The 20,462-nt window shown below is 48.6% G+C and overlaps 1 protein-coding gene across 3 annotated transcripts; it reads left to right on the top strand.

Moving 5' to 3' along the window:
• Positions 1-899: 899 nt before the first annotated feature.
• INPP5B (inositol polyphosphate-5-phosphatase B) lies at positions 900-19,671 on the top strand. 3 transcript variants are annotated; one of them, XM_082494128.1, is made up of 22 exons: positions 900-1,017; positions 1,228-1,307; positions 1,735-1,832; positions 2,227-2,256; positions 2,703-2,813; positions 8,099-8,192; positions 9,573-9,743; positions 10,465-10,566; positions 10,977-11,091; positions 11,741-11,857; positions 12,686-12,873; positions 13,467-13,578; positions 13,739-13,848; positions 14,757-14,892; positions 15,505-15,615; positions 16,267-16,429; positions 16,589-16,824; positions 17,408-17,521; positions 17,905-17,989; positions 18,389-18,516; positions 18,769-18,880; positions 19,239-19,671. In XM_082494128.1, the coding sequence occupies exons 1-22, from the start codon at positions 961-963 to the stop codon at positions 19,361-19,363; spliced, it is 2,595 nt and encodes an 864-aa protein (XP_082350254.1). In that variant the 5' UTR covers positions 900-960; the 3' UTR covers positions 19,364-19,671. The 3 variants fall into 3 exon arrangements, with proteins under 3 accessions (XP_082350254.1, XP_082350252.1, XP_082350253.1); XM_082494126.1 differs by lacking the exons at positions 900-1,017; positions 1,228-1,307; positions 2,227-2,256 and having other exon boundaries at positions 1,351-1,832; XM_082494127.1 differs by lacking the exons at positions 900-1,017; positions 1,228-1,307; positions 18,389-18,516; positions 18,769-18,880; positions 19,239-19,671 and adding an exon at positions 18,109-18,369 and having other exon boundaries at positions 1,351-1,832; positions 17,905-18,012.
• Positions 19,672-20,462: the final 791 nt, after the last annotated feature.

Below are 20,462 nucleotides of genomic sequence, written 5' to 3'. Positions count from 1 at the left end.
TCAAAAATACCATCCAGCGCCACGTTTCTTGTAACAATAGAAGTTTACCGTTAACAGCAGATATTTCAGACTGTTCTCCTTTCATTTCCTCTCTGCGCTCTCTTGTCCATTCTGGGCGGTTGCTGGTATGCAGAGAGGGGAGCGGGAAGGCAGAGAGCAGAGGGGTTCCTTTGACAGACACTGCTCAGGTTTTTTCCTAATGTCTGGATTGTGGCTATTGCTCTGTGGGAAGGGCTGAGGCCAAACTCTGCTCTCTCTACTATGCAAAAGAAGACGTCTGGTGACATTTTCCAGCACCTGCTCACACACTCCGCAGTAATTCGTTCACATAACAAACCGGCGGCTCAAAGGTTGGCTTATGCCAGGTGCCTCTTCTGCAAATACAACAAAAAATTAATTCAAGGTGGTACGGGAAAAGAAAGCGCATCTCCCGGTTTTACCAGGAAATGAACCTTTCCAACTTCTGCCACTCCCACAGCTCTGCCCTTCCCGCCGGGAGAGGGCTGCAGGATGCTCCCGCCCCCCCCCTCCCCGGTTCCCGGTCCCCCGCCGGCTGCTCCCCGCCGTGCAGCCGCTCAGGATCCACTCGGTTGCGGGGAGCGCCTCCCGCCGCGATCGCGCCGCCCGTTCCCGGGACGGCGCCGTTATTTCCGGGGGCGGCGGCGGCGGCTCCCCCCGGCCCGGCCCCGCCGCGTCACTCGGCGTCCGGCGCCCTCCGGCCAGCGCCAGCGCGGGGCCGTACCGGAGCGCCCGGGTGCCGGCCGGGGGTCCCGGGGCCGGGTCGGGGGGACTGCGGGCGGCGGAGGGCGCGGGGCGGGCCCGGGCGGCGGCGGGAGCGGTGACGGCCCCGCCCGGGGAGCGCGGCGGACCGGGCGCGACGTGTCGCGACAGCCAGGGGAGCCGCCGGGTCGCGGTGGCCCCGCCTGACCCAGCGCCACCGGCCGCGCTGCCGCCGCGGGGATGGACCAGTCGGTCGCCATCCAGGAGAGTCTGGCGGAGGGGGCGACGTGCCGCATCGTATCCTTTGCTGCGGCCTCGGCCGGCGCGGCCCTGTGCGGGGCAGGGCGGGCTCCCCCCCCCCCCCCCCCCCCCGGGACTTCCCCTCCCCCGGGGCTCCCTCCCCCCCCGGGGTCCCCCACCCCACCCCGGGGTTCCCCCACCGCCGGGTCCTTCCCCCCCGCCCTTCTCTGCCGTCTGTCTCTGCTCTTCCTTGACCCCCGGCCGCAGGCGGTGCAGGGCCTCCTGGCCGCTGGGGAGAGCGTGGAGAGCCGCCTCCTGGGGCTGGTGGAGAGCTGCGGAGGGCACGCGTGGGTGCCGCAGGGCGGGCAGGGTGGGAAGAGTGTCTGTGGAAAAGCCGAGAGCTCCGCGGGCCTCTTGAAGGCCATGGAAACCGCCTGAAAACTCCTTCCTCTCCCAAAGACTGTCCCCCGGGGGGGAGCGGTGGGGCAGTGATTTGAGGGCGTTGTGCCTTGGTGTTTCCCCCGCTGCACTGCACGGGTGGTTGGGGAGAAGAGCCCCGGAGGTTTTGGCCTGGCATGTTTTGCCAGTAACATAAATACGTTCTTATTTAAATGACGGGGTAAGCAGGTGGGTGGGCACACGGTCGAGAAGCTGCTTTGGGGTTTGTGTGAGGCTGTGGCACCAGGTGCTGCTGGATGGGATGGGGTCTGCCCGTATCGGCAGAGATGCCAGAATCGAGGAGGCGTTACCTCTATGTCTGCTCTGTGCTTGCAGGATCTATGTATACACTCACCGGCGGATGGCCATAACAGCTGAGGATGTCTGGCTGGAGAAAGTTATCCCAATCACAGAAGGATTTGCAGTGGAAGAAGGTACTAACACACTTTGGTGGCTTAGTGGCCACTTCGAAAGAAGGGGATGAAGGGGTTTGGAGTCAATATGTTGTTGTTCTACTTGATGAAACTTGGGATCTATTCAGCCTTGACATTTTTTCTTCAATTTGTAATCCCCGGTGATGCTTGTGCATCCCATGGCATAGCTGGAAGGGCCCTGCTAGATTATTTGCTCTGCAGTCCAAAGCGCCCTGCGTCCTACCAAGCACCAGCCATGGCCTCCTGCCCCGGCAGGTTCCTTCTGTCTGTCTCCGTTTGTACCAGGAGTATTTGGGGTCTGAGGAACTTGCCGAGTTTGCTAACTTCAGAGTGCCATCACGGCCTGCGGACCTGTTACTTACCTCTGTAACAGAACTTTGTTTTGCTTTTCCAGTTGTACTTGACAGTGACCTTCGTGTCATCGGTGAGTTCTGTTGCTGCGTTAATGCCTGTGCTATGGGCGTTCCCGGGCCCTGCACAGCTGCACCCAGGCAGGCGGGAGTGGGGGCTCTTGTGACCGCACTGTTGACCGGGGGGATCTCGTCTCGCTGCAGTTGGGGAACTGGGCGTGCTGTTTGCCATAGCGCAGTTCATGCTAATGAGTGTTCTCACCCCAGTTCAACCAAAGGAACGTTTCTTCCTAGTGCTTTTAAACTGCTACTGGAAGATTAGTTATTGTCACTGAATGAGCAGAATAAAAATTATTATAAAAGCTGATTTTTATATTTTTAAATGGCATTCTTGTGTAAAACGTGGAAAAGGAGCATGATGAGGTGTGTTGCTGAAGTCTGCATGCATGCACCCACCAGCTGCTGTAGAGTGGAGAAGATGCTCCGTTTCTGAAAGCTCTTCTTCTCCCAATGTCTTTAGGCTCTGACGTGACTATCCAGATCAGTTCAGAAGATGATCGACTCACGGTGCGGTTGCCGTTTGGTTCCCACACGCGCATGTTCCTTCAGGAGGTCAGCAGGTGCAGCCCAGGTAGGAGCTCTGTCGGGTGCTGGACGTGGCCCGCAGGGGTGGTGGAGGTGTAGGCAAGCTCAGCTGGCTGTTGCGTTTGCACATTGCTCTCTGTGTGGAAGAGCAGCGTCGGTCTTTGCTGCTGAAACTTGCACAGAACTGTAATGGTTTGCAAGTGTGACAAGTCTCCATTGGCAGACAGCTCAGCAGTGGTGATCGATCTGATCTTGACCAATCTGATGGCCTTCTGTGGTGGCGTGATGGGCTGGGTGGATGAGGGGAGGGCAGTGGATGTTGTCTACCTCCACTTCAGCAAGGCTTTTGGTGCTGTCTGCCATAACACCCTCATGGGTAAGCTTAGGAAGTGTGGGTTAGATGAGTGGGCAGTGAGGTGGATGAACTGGCCGAAGGGCAGAGCTCAGAGGGTTGTGATCAGCAGTGCAGAGTCCAGTTGGAGGCCTGTAACTAGCGGTGTTCCCCAGGGGTCAGCACTGGGTCCAGTCTTGTTAAACATGGTCATCAACGACGTGGATGAGGGGACAGAGTCTACCCTCAGCAAGTTTGCTGATGACACAAAGCTGGGAGGAGTGGCTGACACACCAGAAGGCTGTGTCAGTGAGACCTGGACAGGCTGGAGAGCTGGGCAGAGAGGAACCCCATGAAGTTCAACAAGGGCAAGTGTAGGGTCCTGCACGTAGGGAGGAATAACCCCATGCAGCGGTACAGGTTAGGGGCTGACCTGCTGGAGAGCAGCTCTCTGGAAAGGGATCTGGGAGTCCTGGTGGACAAGTTGCCCACGAGGCAGCAATGTGCCCTGGTGGTCAGGAAGGCCAATGGCATCCTGGGGTGCATTAAAAAAGAGCATGGCCAGCAGGACAAGGGAGGTCGTCCTCCCCTTTTACTCTGCTCTGGTGAGGCCCCATCTGGAGCACTGTGTCCAGTTCTGGGCTCCCCAGTTCAAGACAGACAGGGAACTGCTGGAGAGGGTCCAGCAAAGGGCTACAAAGATGCTCAGGGACTGGAGCATCTCTCTGCTGAGGACAGGCTGAGAGCCCCGGGGCTGTTCAGCCTGGAGAGAAGGCTGAGAGGGGATCTCAGCAATGCTGATCAATATCTAAAGGGCGGGTGGCAAGAGGATGGGGCCAGACTCTTTTCAGTGGTGCCCAGCGCCAGGACAGGGGGCAACCGGCACAAAGTGGAACATGGGAAATTCCATCTCAACATGAGGAAAAACGTCTTTCCTTTGAGGGTGGCAGAGCCCTGGCGCAGGCTGCCCAGAGAGGCTGTGGAGTCTCCTTCTCTGGAGATATCCCAAACCCGCCTGGCCGCGATGCTGTGCAGAGTGCTCGGGGTGACCCTGCTAGAAGCTCTCCAGAGGTCTCTGCCCCCTCCCCCCCCGCCGGTCTGCGGTCCCGCGATCGGTTTTGGCCGCGCAGATGCGGGTTCTGCGACAAGGACCGTGCCGGGTGCGTGGGCCGAGGGCCGAGTCGCGGTGCCCCGGGAACCCGCACTGTGAGAGCCCCGGCGCGGCCCCCGCTCGCCCCGTTCTCCCGCCGCCCTCAGCCCCCCCGGGGCCCCAGTGAACGGCCGCCACCCCCCGCTCGGGGCGCGGGTTCCGGTCGCGCTCGTCCTCTGTTCCCCCCGCGTGGGTCGGAAGGGGTTCGCCGCCGTTCCCGCGGGGCGGCCCCACGGAACTTTGAGCGCCCGGACCGACCCCGGCGGGGGCGCCCGTGCGGCACTGGGCGGCGGCGCTCCGGCTCCCGGGGCGGGCGGCGGCGATGTCCGGGCGCGGGCGGCCCCGCCGAGGTGAGCGCGGGGACGGGACGGACGGACGGACGGGACGGCGGAAGGGGCGAGCCGCGCTGCGCGTCTCGTCGCGCCTGTCCGGGTCCCGGGGGCCGCCCGGCGCCGGGGGGGGGGGGGGGGGGGGGAGGCGAGTCCGGCGGGACCGGGGGCCGACCGCGGGCGCAGCGCCCCGCCGCCCCCGGCCTCCCCTTGGCGGGCGGCGGGAGCGAAGCGGACCGCGGGGCGGCCCCGGGAGCGGAGCTGTCTGCGCCGCCGGCATCGCGCCGCCCCAGCCCGGCACCCCGGGCGCTGCTCGCGGGGGGCACCGGCGTTCCCGCGGCCTCGGCGGCGGCCCAGACCGCTCCCCCGGTCCGGCGGCGGGACCGGCGCTTGCTGGAAGTGCCGCATCCCGCGGCCCCCGCGCACCGTGGCCGTTCCCCTCTTCGCGGAGGGGCCGAGGGCCGAAGCAGTTCCGGGAGGTCAGTGTGGGATTCCACATCTGGATTGCACCATTTCCAGTTTACCCACCTGCGTTTGGGCCGGGCTCCTCTTGACTCGTGAAGGCGCCCTGTGGTATTGCTGGCGTTCCTTGGGCTTATGTCTACATTTATTAGTAGCGCACTAAAAAAAAAAAAAAAAGAGAGAGAGAGGAGATGAACTTTGTAACTGCAGCGGCAGTGCAGCACGGGGTGAGCCGAGGTGGGGGTCCGGGAACACCCCCTCAGATGCGGTGTTTTAACTGGTAGCATAGAACTCACTGGGACAGACTTGGGCATATCTTTGTGTTTAGGAGGAAAAACATGCCCAGTGAAACGCAATCCCGGCTCCTTTGTTGGTGTGTTTTTGTTGTATCTGGGGCACAGTAACACCCTTTGAAGGGTAAGCTCCTCGGGAAGTAGTTCTATCAAATCACACCTTTGAGCTTTGACAAAGTTGCCTTTTCAAGGCTTCATTGTGTTGTTCTTGAATCGGAAGAGTCTGGGGATTTATTTATTTTTTTTCTTCTGTTGCATTAGCAGAAGAAAATGCTCTCTGCCATCACTTGGGGTCTTTTGGAACCTAAATTGATACAGAATGAGGTTTTGTCTGCTGTTTTCCAGGAATAGCTGTTACTCATTCTGTCCTTAAATTAATATGTATACTGAGTTAGCAACTTTCATATGCAAATCGAAGGACATTTAAATACTGTGTAAATACTGCCATTTGCTAGTAAAGTGATATTAGTTCATTATATCTTCTGTGAATTAAGGCTGGCTAATGAATGAGAGCATCTATAAAGGGATTTAAATGTGCTTTAAATGCGCTTTACCTTGTATGGTTTATGTTCGCAATTTTGGTTAAAACCACTACCTAAAATCCTACCTGTGTGCGAGCGTCTGCAGTCACAGTCGCAACTGCAGTGTTGCTTCATTTGGAACCCTGAAAAGAACAATCTTATTTCCCTTCAGCTCGGAGTAGCGCAGTCCCACATGGACTGTTGCTTACACTTCAATTAGGTAAAGAGTGGACTGGCTAAGCCTCATCGAACTAATGGCAAGGCTGATTTAATTCTCCCTTTTGAACACTAAGCAGGCATCCTACTTTATCCAGAAGATACGATATGTTTTCCTGCTGTAGAACAGTACAATAATGTCACTGCACATTTTTAACAAGAACATCTTTATTACTACTTAAATCTCTTTTTAACTGCAAATCCTGATTCAGGCCATACATGTTCTGCTGTTCTGCAATCTCTGCACACAGCTTTTTATTTCTGTGTCCAGTTCAATTATTGAACAAGGTCGTTATCTTGCTAAAATATTCCACTTCAGATTGCTAACTTATAGATCCCTCTGGCTAGAGCAATCTGTATCTAGATATAAATTTACCGGAAGGAAACAGACCTTTTCCAGGGCTGATCTCTTTCTTAGGAGAATCCTATCTAAAACTGATTTCTGCTAACGAGGTTGGAATGCAAAGGTGTGATAGATGACTGTGATCTTTGGATCATGTAGCATCTGTGTCAGCAGCATTGAGCCGGCACACAAGTCTTGCCATTCTGGCACTAACGCCTTCTGGGTGCTGGCGAATGGCATTGTCCTACACAGGTAATAAAGCCTGAACTTCTGCTCCCTTCCTGTTACAAAAGTAAGAGTTGTCTATTAAAGGGAAAGTTCAAGTTGGTTCTTGTCACTGTCAAGATACATTGCACAGTCTTTATTGGGAGGACTTGCAGAGGCTCAAGCAGCACTGATTCAGTACTTAATGCCTATGAAGAAAATTTATGACTCTGTCCCAGCTCACCGAGACCACGCGTCGCAGTGCATCTCTGAACCGCCTATGCTCCTGTTCAATTCTACGTGACTTTGGCTGTGTGGTCTGTAATGAGGTTTGAGTCACGTGCCCTTCTGCAACCAGCCTCTGATAAATCCTCTTACACAGTCTTTATTCTCAGAGGGCTCTTGGGCAGAAGAGGTTTTCCAAGCTGAGAATATGGCCACTTCTCATCAGCTTGTTCATATTCCGAGTGCTTAGGTAAAGTACTTCAAGTTCTATTTCTCGTTTGCGCTCTTGTCCTGGAGAATGTACTATGACAGCAATGAAACTTGGATTTTTCTGGATTGTGTTCACTGAAGGAGAAGCTCAGCTGAATGACTAGAACCTTATAATCTTAAGAACAATTTCTATATCAGCATTAGATTTGTGTGCTAAGTAGCATAATCTTGAGATTGCTGTTTGTGCCTCCTAAAGGGAAACCCCCATGCAGAATCCTCTTTTTTAACTGTCATTTTGCCACTTGTAGGAGCAGAATATCATAACTGAAACAAAATGCTGAAAGACAGGTCAAATTTTGCTAAGTGTAATGTGTTTAGTGTTACACCTGTATTTAGCTGTATTTGCATGGTAGCCGCCCTGTTGGTTTTTTTTTTAGGAATGCGCAGTTTGCATTGAGGCTCTTGTTTCTGCTGCGGCACAGTGGGTTCGTATGGTGACTCTACTGCACTGCCTCGAGGGGGGAGGCGCTTGGGCTTTGCTCTGTATTTGCAGATAGGTAGAAACCTTTTAAACGGTAGTGTGGGGTTTTTTGGGTTGTTTTTTTTTCCCCGTCTTTTTCTTACTTTCTTTGTACTTCCTGCCTTGCTTCAGAAATCAAAAACCTGTTATTAACATACATTTTTTTGGATTCCCAGAATAATGCCCTGGATTTTGTGCTGCTAAGCCCTGGTTTGGCTTAGCTGTAAGGGGGAGCCAACAGCAACCTGCGCCAGGCACAGGCAGGCAGCATGCTGCTGCTCTCCATGGCTGCATGGCATGCTCGTGGCAATTCTTCCTCTAGAGGGGAAGCTGCATCGTCACAGAACAGTTCTGTCAAAACAAGCTAAATCTATCAGATAACTGAAGGAGAGACTGTGGGGCACTTTTTTTCTCCACACAAATCTAAATTGTATTCTGCTCACAGACTTTTGCCAGTGTTTTGCCAGTGTGTTGATAAATTAAAGAACACTTTGTGTTTAATGTGAAATTTTTTGGTTTTTTTCCAGAAGCGGTTGGCTCTGAAGGCATTAAACAGAATGGAAAAAAGCTTGCAGTTAGCCAGAACCAGAGCCACGACAGCACCGATAAAAGTGCTCCCAGGTATGGTATCTCTGTCACTTCTTGTGTAGGTTTGGTGAAGCGAGAGTTGTGCACGTCAGCTCTTTGTGGAAGGTCTAGTGAGGAGCAAAAGTGGTGGCAACGTTTCTTTGCCAGTTTAGCTATGCCTTCCCTCCACAGAGGATCTCTGCATATTGACAGTAAATATATATAGCACCAAAGTTCTGGGTACTTCTGGGTGATTGTGCATGGATGGAATGAACTGCAGTGGGCAAATTGTTGATGCTTTGATGTCTGGAGGAAGAGAAAGAAAGTGCAGAGAGCTTTCTGTCTGGGCTTCCTGGTTTTCAGCTGGAAACCGAGTGGGGAAGTTGGTCTCTCTGGTGCTGGCGTGTGAGGTCTGTGCTCACCAGCGCTCGAGCAATCTTGCGGCTGCATTATCTAGTTCCATCTGCCGGCGACTGTGTCGGTTGCAATCCCCAGAGGTGGTGGGCTTGAGAGCAGAAGTTGGCAACTTTTTGAGAAGAGAATCTGTAGATTCTAGTTAGGAGAGAAAAAAGTTCAGCATAAGCATGCTGTCAAAACTTTAGTGGAAACTTCAGTACAGTCTCTCGGAGACAGTCCTCGTAGTTCCCTATTTGGGCATATTTTTGCTACTGAGTGGGACAGGACCCACTAGTGCTGTTTATTTTGAATTCAGAGAGCTTTGGCTTAGGGCCACCCTGTCTCATAGATACACTCTTAAAATGTTACAGTTTCGTTTTCCAGTTCCCAGGACTTTGTGGACCCACTGCATATCCTTCAGAGTCTGGCTGTGTGCTGTCCTTGGCACTGGTGTGCAGGTTTTTGACCTTAAATTTATACCATCCACTTGCTTGTGGGAACTCCCAAGCTGTGGCATTATTACTGTTGCAAAATGAGTTTGCAGAGCCACAAGATAATAAACAAAACCCCCTCTACCTCCACCCACTCTGTGCTGCCTCCCTTCTAGGCAGAGCTGGGAGTTTTCCACCAGAGGGCTTTTAAAACAAACACAGTTTTTCATTCTTCTGCTGAGGTCAGAAGGGCTGTGCAGAGGCAGCGGGAGGTGAGATTTGCATCGCCTTGCTCCAGTAAGCAGGAAAGGTGGACAGGTTTTGTATGAGCATCGAGGTGTGAGTAAGGCCCACTCTGAATTAACAGGCTGCACCAGGTTAGTGAAAACCATTTGTTATTTCAGTTAGTTCAACTGGTTTTATCTCGAGATCTGAATGGTTCTAAGAAATGCTCATTTCAGCCTTGTTTGCTTAACCCAAACATTGATTATCTATCTTTAGTGAAACAGACAGATAAATGCAAATCAAGTCCTCGGTGGCAGAAATAAGCTGTTTAGGGCGTCTGCGTATCCTGGGTTTCCTCACGCAGTTTTGCTTTCATTTGCAGGCAAAACAAACTCAAACCCGAAGTGAAAACTGAAATGGTACAGTCCTCCAGCGTAATGGTTTCAAACAAGGCTTCAATCTTATCAGAACCAAACTTTGGACTAAGAGATACTATTGTTAAATCTCAGCTTGTACAAATGGAGGATTCCTACACGCACATCCAGAGCTTCAGGTAATGATCATTCCTGAGAAGAACTTATTTTTTGCAGGGAATAAGTTAGTTAGCGTAAGCTGTCAAATAACTCTTGTTCGTTATTTCATCTAGTATCCCTGCAAAATAGGAAATTTTGTAGAAAAGTATGAGCCATACTTTCCAGAACAGCTTGTTTTCCTTGTTTAGGCATTAGCAGACAAGAATTTCATTGGTGTCTCTATCAAAGCTTGCCTCATGGTTCTTGTTGAAATTTTGAAATGACCTTTTCCTGTGGTTATTTCAGACTGTGTCTGGAAATACATCAATGCTGTGCACCTCTGCCCTTCTCTCTCACTGCTTCTGTTCACTACTTATCCATGTAGTTGTTCCAATAAGCTCATAAGAGCTTGGGTAAAATATATAATTAGGACCAAAATTTACTGTGGTTGAAATGCTTTTATGCATGTCATGCTATGAATTTATCATTCCAAGCTGCTAGCCTTTTTTTTTTTTTTTTTTTTAATACTGTGTGTAAAAAATGTGTATCCTTCTGTAAAATGTGTCTGTAAAGACTGTAAAGATGCCACTGTAATTAAATCATTTTAGGGATTTAAACTTTGTCACATTTTCCCAGTTTCCCCCCTGGAAACATGTTACTCCTAAATAGTTACATCTAGTATTAAGTACATGGGTTAATAACAGTGGTATTTTCATCAGCTCTACAATTTGCAGCTCAGGGATTTAGTTAATTTCTTGGCAGATTTTTTGTTGGGACATACAATGTGAATGGTCAGTCACCCAGAGAAAGCCTCCAGCCTTGGCTGAGAAGTGATGCTGAGCCTCCAGATGTTTACTGCGTGGGGTGAGTGTTTCTTTCTGGCCCGTCCTTCCAAACCGTGACTGTGGGTTGCTTGCTTGTGAATCCGTAGCATGGAGGTGTTCAGCCAAGACGCCACAGCTGAGGAATGTTTGCATCGCCTTACTCCGTTGCCCAGCTTTAGAGTGTGTGTTTGCGTAGCCTGAAAGGGCTGTCATGCTGGTAGTGTTTGGACTCTCTGGCACTGCAGCGTTACAAAATGTTTAGTGCCACTCATTTTAATACTAACAGTAATTTAGCTTTACATTTAACATACCTCTAAAATCAGCATATCTGAATTTGAGTTTTCAGTTATAAATTTAGTGAGTATAAATTGATTTAGTTCTTTCCCAGAGGAAAGGGCTGGAGGGTTATAAACAAGTGCATGCATCCACGGGTTCCTTCCTCTAACACAGTTTCCAGGAGCTTGATCTGAGTAAAGAAGCCTTCTTTTTCAATGACACACCGAAGGAAGAGGAATGGTTTAAAGCTGTAACTGATAGTCTTCACCCAGATGCCAAATATGCAAAGGTAAACGTGGCTTTTGGGGAGGTTTGAATGTGCAATCATTTTCCACTTGGGCCTCTTTTCCCTTTGCTTTTTCCTGTCTCAGTTGCTGGGTCTTCCAGAGGCTCGTTGTCTGCAGGCTCTGCTCAGCCAGCAGAGCTCTGGCGGTGAAGCGCGTGGTGTTGCTGTGCAGGGCGCCGAGGCAGGGGGCAGGGCAGGAGACCAGAGCTAGGCATCCACGCATAAAGGACGCTCCTGCTATCTTGGGGGAAGAGAATAGCAAGTGTCTTAGCTTCTTCCATGTCTGTCTTTGCAACGCACGGTGGAATGAGTTGTGAAGGTGTCTTGGTAGGAATACTGCTTATGTTTTGGCTCCTGCTCCCGAGGTCTGCTTTGTCTCTTGTCGCTGTTGTTGAAGGGAAGCTCCTTCCCTGGGCTCTGCCTGTGCTGTAGGTTTTGCTTTGGGCTTCAGCTTCGTTTACTGGGGTGTTGGTCCCTGGCTTCTGCCTCTGCTGCGCTCTGGAGTGCCTGTGTACTGTCAGCCCGGTTAGTCCGTTGGACAAGCCTGGAACTCTCTTTTTCTTCATCTGTGTTCTGGACTTGGGGGTGATGTGCCTTCTCTCATCAAACCTGTCCTGTTCTAGTATTTAATGGAACAGGATCTGTTTTTCAGGTGAAACTTGTGCGGCTCGTAGGAATCATGCTTCTGTTGTACGTGAAAGCAGACCTTGCTTTGAACATCTCCGAGGTGGAAATTGAGACTGTGGGAACCGGAATCATGGGGAGGATGGTAAGAATGGCAACTATGCATGAGAAGGGGGGAGATTTAGAAGAGCCCTGGAGAGCCCCTCGCCTTGGATGTAGTGGTTATTCCTCCAGCGAAGGGATGCAGCTGCCTTTAGAAGCACATAGTCCTGTCCCCGTGCCAGCTCAGGGCGTCACTAGAGGGAATTGCCATGTGGTCGCAAAGGCTCAAAGACCCGGAGGGAGAATCTTCTCTGAAGGCTTTTTTTCCTGATTTTTTGTGCTGGGCTGTGTGGGGCCTTGCTCTCATGCGATTTTGATGCTGGCTGTGGTTTTGCCCAAAGCGATTAACGCAAGGAAGCATGAGTAGAAGAAATGTCTATCCAGATCAGTTTTCCTGAGGAGGATTTCCTGGCCTCTTGCCATTCCACCCCATTGGAATGGAGTCTGTGCCCTTTGAATGTAGTTTCTGTGAACACTGCAGTTATAACTTGTGAAAGGTATTTCTGACCAGCTAAGCCATGTGCTTCCTCCTCCATTTACAATTTTTTTTTATGGTTTGTGTTGAAAGATCCAGTTTGTTGCTAAACAGGTTCTGGGACTTGCTGAAGCAACTGACCAGCTTTCTTACTGATTTTAATTTCCTTTTGTATTAGCTAATTCCTGAATTACAAACTGAGCTCCATGTGCTTGTTGCTATGTGCAACCCTCACATGAGTTACTGATCTGAATTCATGAAGTAGTTATCACTAATTGGCGTTTTCAGCCATTTCCTTCCTCTGGAATGAAATGGTCTGCCTCAACGTCTTCTGGCTTGCTCACTGCTAGTAACTCGTTCTAGCTTCTGACAAACGCCTTTGTCTTTATCTTTCAGGGTAACAAAGGTGGTGTTGCCATAAGGTTTAAACTCCATAACACTAGCGTGTGCGTTGTGAATTCTCACCTTGCAGCTCACATGGAGGAGTATGAGCGGAGGAACCAGGACTTCAAAGACATCTGCTCTCGGATGCAATTCTGCCAGTCGGATCCAAATTTGCCCCCTCTCACTATTAATGAACACGAGTATGCTTCCTGTCTGACTGTGTGAATCACTGCGTGTCGCAAGGAAGAACGCTGTGAACGTTCTGGGGTGTGAGGTGTTCTCAGCAAGGGTGTGGGAAGGGGTGCCCAGTGACCTAATCGTCAGCCTGGCAGGGCCAGAAATGCTTTACTGTAACCCTGGTTTTGAGAGTGGTCCCCTATACAGTTCTGACAAATCACTTGCCTTCTTATGCTCTTCTAAGCCTTGTTTTATTTTCAGGCGTGAAGTGGGAATGGGGCAATAATATGCATCGATTTCCCCAGTGGCTTGTGGGATTTAGTCAGCGTGGAATATTAAAAGCACCAGTTGTTAAGAGGTAGTGACAAACATGGAGAACAGGAATTAAACCCAGCAAAAGTAGAAAATGTAGCTTCTCTTTCAAGTTTTCACTCTTACTTGCTCTCTGGAGAAGCAGACAGAGCGTCCACCTGATCATGTTGAGATGAGAAGAGGGCATACTTGCATTAGATGATTTAAGGCACTGCTGCAGAGCTGTGCCTGCAGCTCAGGGCCAGCTTGTGTTGTGGACATCCTCAGGCCGCTGTGCAGACTTCTGGTGTGCATTCTCTTTCAGCGTGATCTTATGGTTGGGTGACCTCAACTATCGGCTGGAGGAACTGGATGTGGCAAAAGTGAAGCACCTTGTTGATGAGAAAGCATTTCTAGAGCTTTGCCAGTATGACCAGGTACTGATGTCTTGCCTACCTGCAGGTGGTGCTGAGGGTGCTAGTTAGAAACTGCACACGTACTCCTGAGCCTTCTCAGTGCTGAACATCTCCCTTGAGCTCATATGGGAGTTGTGCTTGAGCTTATTTAAAATTAAATTTGTCTTTTTTTCTTTCGTAGCTAAAGAGGCAAATGAATGCAAATGCAGTCTTTGAAGGCTTTACAGAGGGAGAGATTTCTTTCCAGCCAACATACAAATATGATGCTGGCTGTGATGACTGGGACACAAGGTACAGTAATTGCCTCATACGTGATGGCAATGGCTACTGTTGTCATTGAAGGAAGCAAAAACAAAGCTAAAAAGCATTGCAGATCTAATGGCTGTAAATAGGAACAGTTCTGAGCTTATTGCTGTTCCCTCTCCCTTGACTCCAAAATCCATCTCCACTTTACATTTATTTATGTTGCTTTTCTTCCACTGCAATTTGACAGATATTCCTAATCTTTTTACCCAGAATCCATTTGGTTTCCCCTTAGTTAGAAGGGTACAAAATTGAGGAATCATTTTAGTTAATTATTTTTGTTTGGTTTGTTTTGTTGTTGTTTTTTCCTAAGCAAAATTTTTAGGACCTTTTATTTGCTGATATCTGCTGTATCTACTCAGGTCAGACCAGCTAGGGTTTGAAATGGTGCGTTTGTGCTGTCTGTAGCTGAGTGCATTCTCCAAAAGGCTGCGAGAGCTGTTATTCCTGCAATGCACTACACAGAGTGGCTAACCTGTTCTGAGTAAGCTGGGAACAGTGGTTTCGAGTGCGGGAGTGAAATCTGAACAGTCAGTGAAAAAAAAAAGTAATTAAAATGTGAACTTTAAATGTGGAGCTTGAGTTATTTTTCATGGTTCTTGTGGTCAAAAGTATCTGAATATTGCTTTGTATGCTAATTGTATCAAAAGAACAAAACAAATAATTGCATCTTTGAAGAAGATTCACAGAAAGTGAAGCATGAGACAGAGAGAACCTAACACTAGACAATCAAACTTTTTATAACTACTCAAAGGAACTGTGGAAAATAGAACTTTGATAGAGAACTAGCTCCAGGCCACGTCAGGAAGAGAGTCTCTGGGAGGGCAGTATTCTGCCTTGTGTTGTTACTCTGCCTGAACTGTGCCTGGAAACTGGAATTTTTACCTCTGTTGTAGTGAGAAGTGTCGTGTTCCAGCGTGGTGTGATCGGATACTCTGGAAGGGGCAGAACATTGCTCAGCTGAGCTATCGCAGCCATATGGCTTTGAAGATCAGTGATCATAAGCCAGTTAGCTCTGTGTTTGATATTGGGGTAAGTACGTCAGTGCTGAAGGAAATAACTGCTGACCTTGTCCTCTGTGTGGGGAGAGGGGGGAGGAGGAGGAGGGAGGTTCTCCTGCTGATTTACCTCTCCTCCTGCTTTATGGCATCCACAGAGAACAATGGCTCAAAAGGTGGGCTAGATAAGATATTGAGATAGGATTGTTGTTCATAGTAGGCTGGGGTTCTGTTAAGTGATACTCCAGTTAAGCAGAATAATGCATAAATATCTGTAGGTGGTTTTTTCAGAAGTGTTCTTCTGCCTTTTTTCTTATTTTCCTAATAATTTTCTTAGAAACTTGCAGTGCGGGAATGCTACATCACTGACAACACAGCAGTGTGTTACCAAACTTTTTTTTTTTTTTTTTTTTTTAAGAAAAAAAACCCACTGATCTAGTACTGACTGGGTGATTCTTGCTAGTTATGGCAAGGTGCTTTACTGTTGGATCCTGAGGAGAGGGCTCCAAGTGACTCTGCTCATTACATGTGTTGTATCCGCTGGTGTGCTGCTAAAATCAAATCACTTTGTACGTTTCCAGCTGTGTTACAGCTCTCCTGCGGAGGCACAGTAAATGCCAGTTGGTGCAGTGTGTGTCCTTTTCAGGTGAAGGTTGTGAATGAGGACCTCTATCGAAAAGCCTTTGAGGAAATAGTCCGCTCCCTGGATAAGCTGGAGAACGCCAACATTCCCTCGGTGACCCTCTCCCAGACAGAGGTAGGGTATGTTCATGTGCTGTCACCTGCTGGAGACACTGAGCCACCCTAGAGCCCAGAAGCATATTCCAGTGGTAGAAGTATATTAGATGGATTCTAGACCGCAGGGTCTGGTTCCAAAGAAGTAGACTATTTTGACTTCCAGCTATTCTCTGTTTAGAAATAGTTGTTTCTGTCTAGACACAGCTAAATTCCATTCCCAGTACCAGGCTGGAACATAGGGTGTGCTACTCCCTGAGGTGGGGAGAGAGAGTAAGAGGGTGGTTTGTGGTCCTTGCTCTGAATTGCTTGAAACACAAAATGTAAAATCTGAAGGGTTTGGAGAAGGTCACAAAAGCAGCATTTACTTTGTGTGTCGGGCACTAAAAAAGATAAGCAAATGAGACATTTGAGGCTACTGCTACCTTGCTCTCAAGTTTCATTGAGGTTATTTGAGGGGAGCATTTGTTTTAAAGGGGCCACTGATTCAAAAACTTTAGCATACAGAGTAAGCAAATGTAATCCTATGTAATCCTGGAAGAGATGGGGTGTGGGAGCAAGAGGGTTAACCTGGGTATCATGCTGCTTAATGATTAAACCACAGGACAGGAATTGCTGCTGGTGCTTGGCAAGATGGAATTGGCTGATGATGTTGACTGACATTTGTTTTTAGTTCCACTTTGAGGATGTTAAATACATGCAGCTGCAGGTAGAGAAGTTTACAATCTGTAATGGACAAGTGCCCTGCCATTTCGAATTTATCAACAAACCAGATGAGGAAACGTACTGCAAGGAGTGGTTGATTGCTAATCCCAGTAAGGGCTTTCTGCTATCAGGTGAGCTCCTCATTGTTTGTCTCATGTTAATGAGCTAAGATTGTCACCTTCTGCCTTAGTTCTCTCTGCTACTTTGAGAATGCTATGCCTATTTGCAGGCTCGTTGGTTTAATACCTTCTTTTAACTGAGTATGGTTTTTTTTTATCATCTTTTGGCAGATGCCAAGATCACAATTGAGTTGGAGGTGTTTGTTAATAAATCAACAGCTACACACTTGAACTCTGGAGAGGAAAAACTTGAAGATATCTTGGTCTTGCATCTTAACAAGGGGAAGGATTATTTTCTATCTGTAACAGGCAACTACTTGCCAAGTTGCTTTGGGTCTCCCATTCATACGTTGTGTTACATGAGGGAACCGATCCAGGACATGTCAGCAGAATCCATTCGGACACTTGTGAGTTAAAGACAAAATTTCCTTCAGAACACATGAGAACCATTAGCAATAAGCAGGACTTAACATCTAGTTTTAAAGAGCCTTCTTCCACTTCCCTGGTCCATAGCCTGAGAATGCTGATACAGCTTGTGCTCTCCAGTGGTCCATCTTCACACCTTGCATTAGTTCTTCATGTGGATGAACCAACCCATTTCATATAGAGAGCATTGACAATAAGATCCCATTTGTTCTGCCTGCATATTTAAGAAAGGTGTGCAACTTCTAAACGTAGACCTTTTCCCTGGAGCCCTTGGCTTTCTCTGCATCGAATGGAGATGTGTGTGCGTATGTGAACTGTGATGTAACATTTCTGTAGAGCTGAGTCTACATGAAGCGTGTTTGAGAGCAGCTTGTTTCTTCTGTCAGGACTTTTGATATAATTGTGCCTGTTACACTAGTCTTGTATGGAGACTGGTGAGTGGAGATGCACAGTTTCTTAAGTCTTAATTCTCAGGTATAAGCTCTGTGAATCGTTTTTGCAGAGTTGAATAAAAACTTGGCTAGCTACTTTTTTTTTTTTCTTCCCAACACCTCCCTGTCTCAGACCCTGATGCCACTAGAAATGAGTGATGATGTTGTTCAAGCTGAAAAGCCTATGGAGATTCCAAAAGAGCTGTGGATGATGGTGGATCACTTGTACCGCAATGCTTCTCAGCAGGTTGGCAGTCTTTGAACTGGAAACACAAGAAAATTTGTATTAGGTTTGGTTTTGAAGAAGATACTGGTAATGACAATCATTGCTAACTGTGGATGTTTGGCCAATGGTAAAAAGAGATAAAGGACATCTGTGCTAAGTGATCCTGGTACCCTGGGTAGCACTGTTTCGTGATGGTGGCCTTGTCTGTGTGAGGCATGCATCAGCAGCTGTCCTGCATTGCTCTCTACTGCAGCGCCATGGCCTTACTAGAGCTGCTCATGGTGGGATTTGTGCTGATAACTACCAATTTGGAGAGACTTTTCCAGCCAGATTATAATGACATTGCTCTATTTACCCAAATAACTTTTATTTTCCTTGAGACTGAGTGATGGTCTGCTTTGCAGGAAGACCTGTTTCAGCAACCAGGCCTCAGATCTGAATTTGAGCAAATCCGAGATTGTTTGGACAAAGGAATGCATGATACCCTTCGTATCCTTTTAGACTGGTGTCCGGTAAGGCTCACTATGTCTTAGAGCTCAAAGCTGAATAAGATTTCCTCGGTCTTCTATGCTCCACCATGGCTTTTAAATTACCGTCTCTCATCTCAGGGTAACCGAGATCTGCAGTTCCTCGTTCCTCACTACTCCTTGTAACCAGTACGAATGCCTCTGCTAAGTCCTTGCGATGTTGATGAATAATTGTTGATCAGACGTAAGTGTCCGACTGCCAGTGGAAACAGCTTGCTATGTGGAGTCAAGTGATTTAACTCAAAGCTGTGAACAATAGGAGGAGTTCTTGGAGACCTAAGCAAAGATTAATTTTGCCACAGAAATACGACAAAAATAAATCACGTCGTGCTTGCCTCTTCCTTAACTGTCTTTGCATCAGTTGGCAGCAACCACTCGGTAGCAGAAGCCCTGCTGCTCTTCCTGGAAAGCCTGCCAGAGCCTGTCATCTGCTACAGGTTCTACAGCAGCTGTTTGGAGAGCGCCAGCAACTACCCGCTGAGCAGCCAGGTATCGCTGGCTTCACTGTGAGAGTGGTTCTGTAATTCTGGAGGGAGGGGAGGCAAACTGTTTTATGCCAGACCAGTATCAGGTTTTTGCTCTCAGAAACTTAATCACTTGATAATAGAAAGGATGTAGAACTAGTGTTTCATAGTTATTAAGAGCCATTAGTATTTGCAGACAGGGTGATGTTTGTAGTAGAAAAAGCTGCTAAGCCATTGCCATGTCTTCAATATAAATGTTTTTTTTTTCCCTCCTCAGATTATCACTAACCTGCCAGGGTGCCATAAAAATGTATTTCAATATCTAATGGCATTTCTACGAGAACTATTGAAAAATTCAGGGAAAAACCATTTGGATGCAAATATTCTTGGTAAGGCGAGCAAAATAACCATTCTGTTCAGAGGGGCTTTGCAGTTTGTGTAACAAAACATATTTCTTCAAAGCGAGAGCAGTCATGGCCTCTGCTGTTTTGAAGCATTTAATAATGAGGAAATGGTCCATAGAACAACAGTCATTGCAGTACCCTGAAAAAAGTTGTAAAGTGACTCAGAGATGCATGGGTCACCAGCTTTATCTCACCCCATTCTGAAGCCAGGCACACTCTCGCTTTGACTGCTGGGGGTTGGTGGAATTACCCTGGATATCCTGCTGCTGACAGGCTCTGACTGTGTGTCTCTGTGGTGTGTGTTTTTTTTTGTTTTGTTTTGTTTTGTTTTTTTTTAATGCAGCTAGTATATTTGGTGGCTTGTTACTTCGACCTCCTCCTGGACATCCTACACCTGATATAACTGAAAAGAGGAAAGCTCAGCAATTTATCCATCAGTTCCTCTTGAGAGAAGACAATTTACTATGAATTTCAGATGCAGCTAATCTGAGTTTTAGATATCTAATTACTGTAAAAATATTTTTTTGTACAGTATACTGGCTTTTTTTTTGATATCACAGTATTTTATACAATCTCTTGCTTTTGAAGGCACAGATCAGACAGTTTGAATCAGGTGTCACTGTTTAAGCTGTAAAGTATATCAGGTTTCTAAATAAGCTGTACGTAGACAAGCAAAAATATAAAAGCTGATATTTACGTGGTATTTTATTTAACTTGTATTAAAAATGAGAATTTTTAAGTCCTTGTTATTTAAATAAAAAGATCCTGGTACATTTTTCCAGCCTATCTGCCTGTTTTCAATGCTGGCTGGTTTAGAGCAGCCCTCTCCGTGGCTTAATACCACGTCTTGGTGTTATATGAATCGTTCTGTGGTCTTCCACTCCCTACTTGTGTAACTCTCCCAGACCATGCAGCAATGTGGACTGGTGATCCAGTGGAGGTAAGGGACTCTTCTGCAAGAAAAGGGGTTGTTTTAAAAGCATGTGCTGGCGGTGGTGGGGAGGGTGTGGGGGAGAGGTGGCTGTGGCCATGAGAAAGGGAGACCTCCACCCCAGAGGAGCCCTGGCCTTTGGAATAACGTGCAGCGGGGGTTGCCATCGCAGCGGGGTTTGCCATCCGTGGCTGGTGGCGGCTGCTGCCTGAGCTGTCCTGCAGGCAGCCGCAAGCTTCTTGAAAATACCGAGGTAAAAATGGAGCATTAAGGAAAACTTATCCTAGCTTTGTGTGTTCTACTTGGAACCTATGCTAATTATGGAAGAAATGGCTATTTTTTTCTACCGTGTAACTGTATTTCTAGGATATAAATCTATTTCGACACTGGCTGCTGTATATGTGCGGCATCTCCTCTGCTGCAGCGGCTGCCAGGCCGGGCCACGGCCCGGGGCCTGTTGCTCTGGCACGGCCGCCCCTGTTCCCTTTTCCTCCTGGCGCTGGTAACGCTTCTTCCCGTGCGCGGGGGCCGGTTCAGGTTCGGTTTCGCTTGGTGCGAGCAGCGCAGCAGCGGGAGCAGTCGCCCGACGGGAGGGCAGAGGGAGCGGGCGGGGCGGTGGCGGTGGGCGCCGCTGTT

This window comes from Vanellus vanellus, assembly GCF_965231255.1.
Source record: "Vanellus vanellus genome assembly, chromosome: 22".
In the NCBI taxonomy this organism is placed as follows: domain Eukaryota; kingdom Metazoa; phylum Chordata; class Aves; order Charadriiformes; family Charadriidae; genus Vanellus; species Vanellus vanellus.
The sequence above is the reverse complement of the archived record's forward strand: the minus strand, read 5'-3'. Positions and strand labels throughout refer to the sequence as shown.

Bases quoted from the DNA above. Each gene is read 5' to 3' on its own strand.
- INPP5B (XM_082494128.1), top strand. From the start codon at position 961: ATGGACCAGTCGGTCGCCATCCAGGAGAGTCTGGCGGAGGGGGCGACG. The intron at 2,814-8,098 runs GTAGGAGCTCTG...GTTTTTTTCCAG, and splicing joins GGTCAGCAGGTGCAGCCCAG to AAGCGGTTGGCTCTGAAGGC. The intron at 9,744-10,464 runs GTAATGATCATT...ATTTCTTGGCAG, and splicing joins ACGCACATCCAGAGCTTCAG to ATTTTTTGTTGGGACATACA.